Genomic DNA, 13,106 nt, shown 5'->3' with positions numbered 1-13,106 from the left:
ATGTCCATTTCTTTTCCCAATTCAACATTCTCTACCAACTCAAAGTATGACCAATTTTTGTATCTGGAACTAAACAATGCACCAATTCCCCAACCAATCGGTTCGATAGTTTGTCACTTAAAGTCAGGGTTAGATGATAGCATTCACTCAAAGACCAACGTATAAGTACAATTTAACAACCCCTTTACAAAGTTCAGGAAAAATAACATTTTTAAACGGTGGATTTTCATAAATCAACCAGTCTACCATCTGTTTTCATTGTCAAAACATTCATTCCATGCATGAGAAATTATTAAATCCCCAATCCACATAAGTAATCATGTGTTGACAATGATAAATGCTAAGGCATTTCTATCTTTTCTGGATATAGATTTTTCTTACGAAAGGGTCCGCCTGTTAAAAGATTCAACTGTTAGATTAGCAGTGAAAGCTGGAATTGAGTTCAACTTCCGAACAAAGATATCAACCTGCCAAAAATACAAACCACACATTAACAATTCCTTAATTCATAACTCTCTTGGCACCAGGTCAATAACATGTATCAAAATTATAACATTTTTTAGGCATTAGAACTACGCATATCCCTCCCCAACCCTTAAATAGGAAAATAAATACGGTTCAACGTGCTCGAACCCATGTCCTCCTGCATTGATAACAATACCGATGCCAACCAAGCTAAAACTCAGTCAGCAAAATTCAAACACATTTTATAACTAGAAAATTTTGAAATATGATTATCACAAGAATAACAACTGTTGTAACTTTGGCCAAGAACCTTCCGATGCTGTAACTTTCTAATCCAGCTAGATCAGGCATTGTAATAAACCATGCATATCTATTAGATGGGAACCAAGCCATTCATGAGCTACTCTAGCTTGGGTTATACAAATATTTAAACTATTTCATGTTAAGCTTGAGCTCCAGTCTCTAATAAAATAATGAGCTGAGCTAAGTTTTAACGTTTTTAATTCTCAGCTTTGAGTGGCTAAAACCTAACCAGAACCTTGAATTGTTAATAGATTTTAAATGTTTTATACATGTACCAATTCATGGTTGCATGCTCAGAGGAAGTTTGATTATAACCCTATGCATGCATAGTAAATAGTAGTCTCTAGCAAAGTCACTTTTCTCCTGTAGCCAAAATCTAACATTGTACTCATAAACATTTGCTAGTCAAGGCAAAACCATAAAGCCCACTTCTGCACACATGTTCACAAGTTACTTTCATGTCTGATTCTACTTGTAACCACAACACAGCACACAACAAAGTGATGAAAGAAAAGTTTACACTTGTTACCTGATGGGATATCTCAGGCTGAGCAGTATAATCATTTGCCTGTTGGATCATAAAGTAACATTAGTTTAATTGTTTTTCTTGGTTCTATAGTCAATTTAAGTAGAATAATCTAGATGCATTTGCATGGTCTCTGGCAATGCAAATGCAGTTTTAGCCTTTTAATGTCCCAATCAATGCTTAAAAGATATTTTCATGGGAAAGTGGAATGTCAAATAAAACTATTTACTACTCATATTTTGTTTGACATTGTCAACTACTCAGCTTACCAAAATATTGGTATTTCCAGATTCATACTCAAATTCAAGCTTCTCATCATCATTTTGTGCATAAATTGATTGGAGGGTAAAATGGGTCACAGGGATTCCATTAGGACGCTGGTGCTCATCCATTACTATCTGCCACAAAAATCACCAACTTAAAACCATGAAGTAGTATGATGTGTAAAAACGCAATGGTACAAATTAGGGGCAAACAGATGAGGTTTACAACTTTCCATGAATTAAAAATGATATCAAATCTGGTTTGAATTGGTTTCTGAAGCTAAAACCAAAACAAAGCCTAAGTGATTGGCCAATTGCACATTTTGGGGTCTGATTAATTTGTCCGACATCCCCAGCAATAATCACCAAGGAGTCCATGATGTGATCATAAGCAATTTTTGCTCAACACCCTCAATCCTCTTTCACCAAAAAACGTATCTCTAGTATTATATTGTTAGTATTGAAAACAAGGCCCCCATTAAGAAAAAAGCTCTATGTTCTTTCCCAATATATTCTGTAGGGAAACAGAATGGGATTAATTTGGAGGCAAATCAACCATAGAGCTTACTACAATTTTGGTCAGGCAAATTTGGTACATGCCATTAATTCTACCAAGTTACCTCATTTATTTAAAAACTAACCTAAAACCTTCAAAGGAACACAAAATTGCAAAAGTAAAGCATCAAGAAGTATCAGTAAGAATTTACACAGAACAAAGTTGATTAAACTCAACCACTGGTGTTGAGTTTCATGCTTCTGATCTGTCAACTGCCCCAAGCCTACGACAGATAAGCTTAAAGCATAAACTTAAATAGGACTCATCTCTTTCTTTAGTTTTCAAGCACACTAATATGGTATTTGCAGATTGGTATCATGGTTCTAGACAAATCTATAATTTGACTTCATATATTGCATTTTAATTTTTAGTTAGGCTTTAGCTTTAGGTATTTTAATAGATTTTTAAACGCAAGGTAAGAGATAGCTTAGGAAATACTAAAATGTGAAATGCCACGAAGTATACCTTGTAACCAAAAAGCTCGCAACATGCTCTTCTAAAAACTGAAATTCTATCCGCAAAAACAGTCTTGTATCTGTTTCAGGTGTGCATTTTCAAATACATCAGCAGTAACAAATCAAAGTTATGAACAATAAATATAGCAATGTTTCCACAACTTACCTCTCTTCACGTTTTTCAAGTGTCGCAATTTGTTCTTTTAATTTCGTTATCTTCTCAGATATATACGAGTCAACCAGCTTCCCAGTGTCACCTATACAGTTTAGTCAGAGAACAGATAACCTCATCATGTCAATGCTGCATTTGAAATGGTCGGCAATTTGGATCAATAAACCACTCCCACAACCAAACACCACAGTCACTATATTAAATTTATCAGTACTGATACATAGGTATTGAAGGATAAATCCCCCTAAACCGAACAAGTGTAGACACACTTGGAAAAAATTAACATGGAAGTTGTTGGAAATAACATGAAGCCTAAGATTAGTACAACCTACTCAGGATACGAGTTTATTTCTACAAGTACAGTTTTACTAAAATAGAAAGAAATCAAAGAGACAAAAAGGTTCAAACATGAATTATTAATTCCACAAATCAAATTTCATGTAGAAAACAAATTAGGGAAATTTTTAAAATAATAAATAGATAGATAAAACAAAAGATTTTAACTACAAGTAGACTTGGAAATGTTGGGTATGACACAATTACATGATACAAACATGATGTGGGAAAAATAACTAAAACACAATATGACATGAATACATGAACATGGAAAATATATATGACACAAATTACTAACCTGAAAAATACATATAAATAAATAATACATTCAACACAATTATGATGTAAGAAAAATACACGAACACAACATGAATACATGGATTACTAGGTCTAAATAAAAGTTTGTAACAAGGACCGAAAAAAAAGAAACAAAACATGGAACCTCAATTCTGAATCTATTTACTTTGCAATCAAAGAACAATGCATTATACCTGATTGACTTTTCAATTCTTCAAGAGCTTGTACCTTCTCCTTTGTCTTTTGTAACTCAGTTTGTAATGCCTCAATAGTTTGTTTTGCCTCATTATCAACAGCAAGAGTATTTACCATTCGCAGAACTTTTGTATTTGAAGCTGAATAATCACCATGACCCAGCTATGGAAAGAAACCACATTGTTATAACCACTCAACAAGGACAAAAGAAAACCAAGCATCATTAGCATTTCACTTTCTATGCACCCTACATTCAGAAAATTTCCCTCCTAATTCATTCAAGTTGAGGAAACAGCACACGCAAGAGTTTCCATTGATGTACTGATACTGTAAGGATCATATTTAAGACAAGTAACAATATTGTTAATGCATAACTTGTTTCATTTTAGTTCAATTAGGCATTTCAGCACTGAATAGGAATTAAGTTGAACTGTTTACATTGTGTTGAAAACTGCAAAAGCTCCCTTTCATATGGTTAAACGATTGCTCCGAAAAATGAGTTCATCAAGTAGAGCCCCCTTACTATTATGAAATGTGAAACAAAGAAACTTTCTAATTCTAGTTAAATATAGGTGATAACTTAACATGCATTTTTTTCATAAATATACATCTCTTTTTTTGCCTAGTGGTACGTGTGAGAAAATTGCTTGGACATTTACTGTCAATCTTGCTATTGAGGCAAGCAACTATAAGTAAAGAATATTAAAATATACAAAAGAATTAAAAGTAAATTTGATTCTGAACAAAGAGGTGATAGAGAAATAAATAAACAAGTATATTCATAGATAGTAGGTAGATTGATAAATAAATATACAGAGATAGAGAGGGAGCAGGGTTCCAAAGCCAAATGGAGGCTATTCAACATAAATTCTTACACATAGCAACAATATGGCATACCTCACAAGATTATACATGAGAAAAAAGTCAAAAGTTTTAAGATCTGACTTATTTCTCTCAAAGGAAAACCGATTCCGATATTCAATATCTTAATAGACTACCTTTTATCTAAATATTACTAGGTATGTACAGACTACTTTCAAATCTAGCACATAGAAGAAGATACAATATGCGACCTAAATGCCCAAATAGGTCCTTATATATTTAAGAATGAAACATAAAATCAACAAAATAAGTATCTAACATTCCTTCAATAAGTATGATTTTGCCCAACTCCATCACATTAAAAATAAACAAAATCAAGTAAAGCATCTCAAATGATTAAACATAAAATAGTAATAATAGCAAAGACCAAAAAGAACCACAACCATAGTTGATCAGTCTTGGTTCCCGGAATCGTTTAAAAATCTTAGCTATGTACCTTTGACTCCAATAGTGAAATCTCTGAACGAAGTCGATCACTCTCCCTGTCTAGTGATTTTATTCTTCTTGCTTCATTATTTAGCCTATCATGGAGCATTTTAATCTCATTATGTTGGCGATCATTAATTTCTTTTTGTTCATGTAAACTTCTCTCTAATTCTTTAATACAAGATTCCTTCTTTGCAAGAGATGATTCAAGCTCCTGGACATTAAAACCAAGGGACGACACGTCAGAAACAATGAGAAAAGACAACACATTTAGGAGTGAAGGATACTTTGTACACTTATTTTGGTTTTGGAAAGAAAAGAGGGAAAACTTGACTAGAAAGTAATGAAACAGCATAGAAGTTCATAACCTGAACAACAGTTCCACTAGCCACTTCATCACCTGCTTCTTCATTCTTATGCCTCTTTAATTCATTAATAGCATTGCTCAACTTATTTCTCTCTTCAGTAACCATGGAAAGCTGAAACATAACAGTCCACCTTTTAAAATAAAACAAAAGTGAATAAACCAAATATTATATTTGTTAGACAAAGAAAATTAGTATAGAAGGCCGCATTCATCAGCCCACATCTTTGTTAACTTCTGCAGGTACAACCAAGAAGTAAATCAGAAAAAAAATGTTTAGAACCATTTTCTCAATATCAATCACCCAAACATGTATAAATGTCGATAAGCTATCCTGGCTCAACTATTCATGATCTACCTTATTTGCTTATTTACAACTGTATTCTTCTTGCATGTCCATCATATGCTATAGATTCCAGATATCAGCAAAGGAGGAAGTACCATGCTTTCACAGTTTATAAAGCATGACCAGAAAATCAATCTTCGTGAAAAATATTATATTAAACAGCCCAGTTAGTAAGCCTTGTTTATAGCCTGAAAAACAGCAAATTGCAAGTTGTTACCTTGATTCTCCCCTATCCCGCGCCCCCACTCAAGAAAGAATCCCTTCCAAGTTGTTACCTTTACATGCTTCCAGGTGAAAAACAAACTGAACTGCCCTACCACAATTTGAATAGATCTCCATAGGTTGCCATGTTATATTTTTTTAGCCATTTAAGCATTTACATTACTAGTATTATAGAGTTTAACCCCAAGAAAGTATGGTATTCAAAATGGCCCTCAAATTACAAATCTAATCTCCCTCATATTCCACTTTGTTGTGGAAACTGTTAGTGACCAACAAAAAGCCAAAGAAATGTACCATAATGGAAATGACCACTGCATACGACACTTACCATGAGTTCAATCCGCTTGACCTCTGATTTTAAGATTTCTGCCTTCTCCTTATCCAATGCAGCCTCAGCTTCAGCATTCTGTTTAGCAAGGTGTGCAGCATCCAGTCCAACCTCAATTTGCTTCAAGCGTGCATTTGTCTCACCTATCTTCATTGTACTTTCAATCACTTCCCTGCATGGAAAAGAAAATCTCAATTTCAGCAAACAAGATTTGACTAATAAAACACAAGAAGCAACAATAGTTTCATTGACAGCATATTCAAGCATGCAAGCAGAACGAGGCATAAATACATAATATCTAAGCAACTTCAAGAATGCATAAGCATGTATTTCAATATATCATTCAATACGACACTATAATGATAAAAGTAAAAACCCTGTGTATCAGATCATTTCATAATGAAAAGTACAGAGGAAAATAAACAAATAATTTCAGGGGAAAAGATCATAGTAATAACAATTTCTTAAAAAATAGGCAGTTAGCTGGAAAGGATCACTCCAAGCTATTCAAACAGCAACAGAGGGGAAAAAAACAGAAAGAAGAAGCTATAGAGTTGTAAATGATTCTAACAAGTTTTCACTCACCCTAGAGAACTTTTACCCACAGGCTATAACAAACAACTACTTTCTGATTTCAGAAATCAAGTTTTACTAATTGAACAAAGAAAAACTATAAACAAAACACTCCATTTCTTTTCCTTCAGCAGCACCTAACCTAATGAGATGGAGAAAGCAAAAGGATGGTATCGACATTCAAATTTTAGGGGGTTCAAAGGAAAACCTCTGACAGTTTTGTCACTGTTTTTGGACTTTTGGCTAACCAGATGGACCATAACAGTTGAACAATAGAATAAAAAATAAGCTGGTAACATACTTTTGTAATGTTGCAAACTTGACGGGTATATCTTCAGGACATGACACACCAGGTATGTCCTTCATAATAAGCTTCCACAATGACAACTCATTCTCCAAGTTGCTCAAACTTATCTGTTGTTCTTGCAACTTGGATAGCTCTGATTCTGCCCTCTCCCTGCGGCCCTTCTCTTCCAGTAATTTTGCCTTCAATAACTCAATGTCCTCATAAGATGATTTCAACTTTCTTGCCTCTCGTACTTCAGACTCCTGATGAAAACCCACAATCAAAAGCAGAAGGGAAAGAAGTCATGAAAAACAGGAACATAAAAAGGGAGCAATGAGCCAGACAAGAATTATGACTGCCATCCAGAAGCATCAAATGAAATGAGCAGTCCAATCAAAACTTTTAAAATATAGCTTATATTCATTCTCACCAAAACATCAGGAAAAGATAAAAGGAGATACGAACGAAGTTTATGCAAATAGTACTAACAGGTCAAAGAGAATATATAAATGTACCAAGCAGTAAACGGAGTTTCCTCTACTCATGCAAAGGACCAGTGGACAAGCAAAACTTCTCAGATTGCTTCACGCAGATGCACATGCATTTTTTTTAATGTGAAAAGGCAAACCATTAAATATATTACTGGGGGCATTTTCCATGGACATGGGTACATTTGTACATAAATAAGAATTTTTCTCTAATATAATTTTACAAAAGATAATAAAATTTAAAGAATGACAACTAACATTAAAAAAAAAAAAAGCTTACATAGTTTCTAAGCTCCTCTTGCAAATGCTTAATTAAAATACTGCTCTCGGAGGAAGTAACTTCTTGAAAGGTGAAACTTGACATCTTCTTCTCTACTTCACTCTTTTGGTTCAAACACTGCAAAACCACAGAATGTATGATGCATTTTTTTTTAAAAAAAAGAACAAACAAAAACAAAATTCTAAACTACATCCTGCAAGATACGCATAGGTAGCATCTTAAATAGTAAGACTTAAAGAATCAGACATTTAACCATAAGATAAATTCATGACAACACCAAAAATCCAAAGTAATTCAGCAAAAACAAAACAAAACAAAACAAAAAAGCTAACAAGAGATTTGATAATAGAAAATATGAGTGTTAAAGTTGCAAGAGGATACGCAGTCAAAATCAAGTACAAGAATCAATAAGATTGTAAACTGTAAGTAACCAGGACACAAGAAATACCTCATTAAGTTGTTTCTTAAGATCCTCTAGCTGCTCTTTCAAAAGCTCTGATTCCTTCTGAGCACTATTAGCTCTAAATTCCGTACTTTCCAGCTACAAACCAGACAAAATATGGATTAGACTAACATAAACGCTAACTGGTGTTCTTTCATCAATTAAATAAACAAGTTTAAGCAATCACATCAGCACTTATTCTGGAAATAGAAAGCTTTGATTCTCCTTTCAGCTGAGCAAGCTCATTCTGAAGTTGTTTTTTCTCCCTTTCTATGCTTTGAGAAAATTGAGTGAGTTTTCCCTCTACATCAGCTGCTTTCTCTTCAGCAGAAGCTGCAGAGGACTCAGCTTTCTTGCGAAGGTTCAGCTCATTCTGCAGCTTCCCCTGTTATAAAACATATTATAACAGTAAGAAAAGCTCCTTAGACCCCTTCAGGCCAAACACATTTGATCAAGCATACGCTTGGTGCGCTTAGGCATGTTTCTTATAACACCAAGGCTATAAAAAATTAACTATGCATTCGATGAACAAATCATGAACGACTTGATTTTTTTTCATTCATCAAGCTAAACAAATAATTAGGAACAAATTTTGAGACTCGAACACATTTAGGCACTGTCTGTTTCAACATAAAAGCTTTTACGGAAAATACTTTTAGCCTTTTCCGATGTTTGTTTCATGCAAAATAGAATGGTCAACGTAAAATGTTTCTAATCAACGTAAAATTACTCCCTTATTCCCGTAAAATGTCTTGCCAAATTTTTTTTCTGTAAAACATTTTCCAAATTGGTAGGACTCTGTTATAACACCCCCATACCCGACCCGAACATCGGGTCAAAGCACCGGGATGTTACATTCTCTACTACATTCTTCACTTATCAAATATTTTCTTATAAACTTTCATAATTTTTCAATTTAGTCCTTTTAGTCATAAAAGTTCAATATTCACTAATTAATCATACTAAATCAATTTTCTTTCTTGTTACACTTTAATCACATAATTTATCTCAATATCTTGTTCCACATATCAAGTTTCTATGTATTTCACTTCTATTATTTCATCCACATATATATTTCCAGTTTGATTCTTTTCATAAATGGGAACATGAGTACATGACTATTAGCTGCTTCTAGCTAGAACATTTGATTTTGCAGAGGATACCTTGTTAGCACAATTTGTAAATACAAAAAACAAATTATACTGTAAACACAATTAGCAATAGTATCATAACTTACTGTGCTTTCTGATCAGCTGATGCATTTTAATGGTTGCACATGTTCTAAAAGACTTCTTAGTGTATGTTATTCATAATTAATGCAAAAGGTAAAAAAAACATTCAAAGAGGAAAGGATATTTCTATCAACCTCTTACAAGTTAAAAAAATGGTACCTTAAGCTCATTGTTTGTTTCTAACTGCTTTTTGAATCTTTCCTGTGAATCATTGACTTCCTTCAAGAGCTGGTCATGCAGCATCTGTTCACGTCCTTTTGCAGCAGCTAGCTCTTGTTCTGCATAAAGGAATTGATCCCTAAACTTTTTCCTTTCTGCTTCTGCAAAGATTACGATTATATCAGTGTAAAATTATGAAAAGCATTACAAAAAGAAATTTAAAGCATTCAGCATTCATAGAAGAAAATAATGCATCATGCAAGATCTAATTTCAAATGATCAAACACCAAAAAAATACATGCCAAAGCAAGAAGCTCCTTTTTTACCATTTTCAAAAGAGTATGAACTCAAATAAGCAAAATTTTTAATTAGAAATTCTTAAGCAACACCTGTATATGATTTGAACAAAAAAAATTAGTAGATGAATCTGAAGAAAATTTACTAGCTTGTTATTGTATGAATTTTTAGATCAGAGCTTTGAACTATATCATGACAATATTAGTGGGGCCAACCACAGGTAGCTCATTATTAGCATTTTAAATTGCGTTAAGTATCTATTTTAAGATGTTCAAAACCTCACCGCAACCTCATAAGTTTTCCTCTTTCCCCTCATGGGAACCCTATAAGCCTTCAGCACTATAGAACAACTGGTAAAAGAAAACAGAATGTAAATTATAAATCACTATGCACGAACAAATGAGAAGTCAGCCCTTTATATAAGAACTTTTTGTTAATATTAAGGTACCATTTGGTTGTTGTTTTTGCTATTTGCTTGTTACTTGTTGAAGCACAAAGGACAAAGTGTTCGGACATTTCAGAATAGTTGAAATGCTGTTTTTCTTTTCAGGACAAAATGACTGTATGACTTTACTACTGTATTGAATAACTAATCTATGTTAGAATCGGTATTGCACTTCAGTCATTTCTTCAATTTTAATTAATTACAATTTATCTTTTCTGCAATATCTTATCCTAGAAAGCAAAACACAAACAAGTAAATGAAGCATAAACACACGCGGAAAGTCCTTTGGGAAAAGAACAACAGCGATTGAGTAAAACTTAATGCATTCGTCATTTTGCAAAATATGCACAAAAATTCAATATCCATACAAATAGAAGTGTACTTAACAAATACACAAGACCAAAGTGTAGATATAATCTACCGGCTTTAGAAAGGTTTTCATTTAAAATCTCTAGTTTGGACTGATAATCACGAATTTGCTTCTCCGCATTGCTCAAGGCATCTATAAAATCTGCTTTAACCTAAGAAAATAAAACAATGAAATTAAGAAAGAAAGCAAGAAAGAAAAAAGCAAATTGGAATATGAATGCTAACTGATGCAGGAATTAACACAAGACTACCATCTGTCGGCATTGATAAGTGCAGAGGAGGTGATCAGAGGGCTGGTGAGGCGACTCCGGCGGAGGCGCCGCCAGAGGATTGTCCTCATAGATGACGAGACGTCCCTCGGAAGCTACTTGCGGTGACGGACTCTCGTGAAGTATGGGTTCGGCTCTTTGCTTCTTGGGTGGTGGAGTCCTCAGTATCATATTGTCTCCACAAATTCAAACTTCTAGGGTTTCTCTCTATTTTTCTCAACAATTCAAAATCAAATTTGGAAGAAAGGAAAATGGCGCATTTCTATTCTAAGTTCGGGCAATGACAAAGCGCCCCTCACTTCTGTACAAATAGGTTTGATGCATCATTTAGTCCCTAAATATATAGTTTTTTCCTATTTTGATCCTTAAAGTTTGTTTTTTACTCAGATTAGGTTTCTTGCGGTTCACCAATTTAGTCCTTTTGACATTAAAGAAAATATAGGGATAAAAAGTTCTCAAGAAAATACCAAAGAATGAATCAAGCCTATTGAGTGTTTTTGTGTGTCTGTCTTTCAAAGGGGGTTAATTTCTCTATTTATATGATACAGTTCATGACGGCCTAGGTAGGCTCCCATGAATGCCAACACGTACCCTATTCTAAGATCCACACGTGTTCTCTAGGTGTGGGTTCGCTTGTATAGTGATGCGAACCTACCCTATGGAGCTCATGAAAGGATGCGAACTCACCACGAATTCACCACGTGCGAACCCATGTAAAGATGTGAACTATGCAGGTTACGGGTAGGTTCCAGTTAGGTAATCGGGTAGCGGGCCGATAATAGTGAACACCCTAACAATTTGTCTCCCACTTAGTTTGAAGAAGAGTTATAAAGTGGCTCTTCTTAGAACTTGGTTAAGTGAAGTGAGAGATTTATGAGAATGAAACTTATTATATACACACTTCGCTCAAATTTGTTGTGTATGTTTTATCACATGTTAAAAGGATGTACAGTTGTACGATGGTGATAGGCCTTCGCTCTTGGTTATGTGAATCTTCATGCTTTGAACGCTTTGAATTTCTTTAAAAGGATCAGACTTTAACCCTAAATTTGAACCGTTTGGGTTTGAAATTTTTGAGAAAGAGATGTTGTTGAGAATAACAGTCATGATTTGAGGTAAACCTCTTAAAATTTTCAAATACTCCTTCTGGTCATTCTAGGTTTAGTTAGGTATTATGGTTAGGGCAAGAGGAGGTGGTCTTGGTGGTCAAGTTAACCACAGTGGTTCAAAGAATGAACACCTCCAACGTCGTGAAGTTGGTGTGCCTATGGAGGCGAAAGCTTATGCTTGTACGACAAAGAACGAAGAAATGAGTCGTCATTCGGCTGTTCGAGGCATTCAGTTGCCCAATTTTTCCTATGACTTCTTAATTATCGAAGGTTCGAGGTGATTGAGCGATACCGAAGAGGGTTTCTTACTTTTGCTGCATGTTGATCTATCGAAATTCGATATAGCAGATTAAACTAGTTTTCGCACTTTAGGAGCTTGAACATAAGCATTTTAGTTAAGTTTTAATTACATTTTCATAAGTTAGTTAAGTTCAATAAAGTGTGTAATTTGAGTCTTTTATAGACCTTAGGAGCCGAATGTGGCCTAAGGGTGAGCTAATAGACTTTGTGAGCATATAGGAGACCATTGGAAGGCGTGTTAACTCGATACTGGTCGTTTGGTTGAAACACGGAGCATTGGATATCGCAGCATAGGGAGCAGAATAGAATAATTCCAAGACTGGCTTCAATGTCGCGACATACTCTTGAAGACATCCTGAAGATGAGCATACTGCCCTGGATGTTGTGATACAGGACCTGGTGTCTCACGACATTGCCTCTGTACGTGAAATAATTACGAGCTAGGGGCATTTTGGTCTACACAATCAAATGCTAAGCACGATGACAATAACTGACCTAGGGTTAAGGACGACAATCACCCTAAAGTCTATAAATAGGCTCATTTAACACATGTTATACACACATTTCATATTGTATAATTTTTTCTTTAGATCTAATCTTTAGTTTTTCTCTTTTCTTAGGTTTAGAATTTATTTCAGTTTTTGTTATTTACTTTTGTGGAGAGATCGGATTTGTAAAGTTCAATCAAACTCTGTGAGGATTCGAAGCTTAAATTTAAATA

The 13,106-nt window shown here is 34.4% G+C and overlaps 1 protein-coding gene across 1 annotated transcript; it reads right to left on the bottom strand.

The window, feature by feature from the left end:
• Positions 1-208: 208 nt before the first annotated feature.
• On the bottom strand, positions 209-11,269 carry LOC105772845 (mitotic spindle checkpoint protein MAD1). The gene is made up of 16 exons (XM_012594318.2): positions 10,959-11,269; positions 10,760-10,859; positions 9,597-9,757; positions 8,393-8,590; positions 8,212-8,304; positions 7,764-7,880; positions 7,011-7,258; positions 6,137-6,308; positions 5,245-5,355; positions 4,887-5,090; positions 3,568-3,730; positions 2,735-2,825; positions 2,579-2,648; positions 1,564-1,692; positions 1,298-1,336; positions 209-467 (listed from the first exon to the last, which is right to left on the bottom strand). The coding sequence occupies exons 1-16, from the start codon at positions 11,145-11,147 to the stop codon at positions 378-380; spliced, it is 2,175 nt and encodes a 724-aa protein (XP_012449772.1). The 5' UTR covers positions 11,148-11,269; the 3' UTR covers positions 209-377.
• Between the last annotated feature and the right edge of the window lie 1,837 nt (positions 11,270-13,106).

The sequence above is a fragment of the Gossypium raimondii genome, chromosome 6, assembly GCF_025698545.1.
Source record: "Gossypium raimondii isolate GPD5lz chromosome 6, ASM2569854v1, whole genome shotgun sequence".
In the NCBI taxonomy this organism is placed as follows: Eukaryota; Viridiplantae; Streptophyta; class Magnoliopsida; order Malvales; family Malvaceae; genus Gossypium; species Gossypium raimondii.
This window is presented reverse-complemented; position numbering and strand designations above follow the sequence as displayed.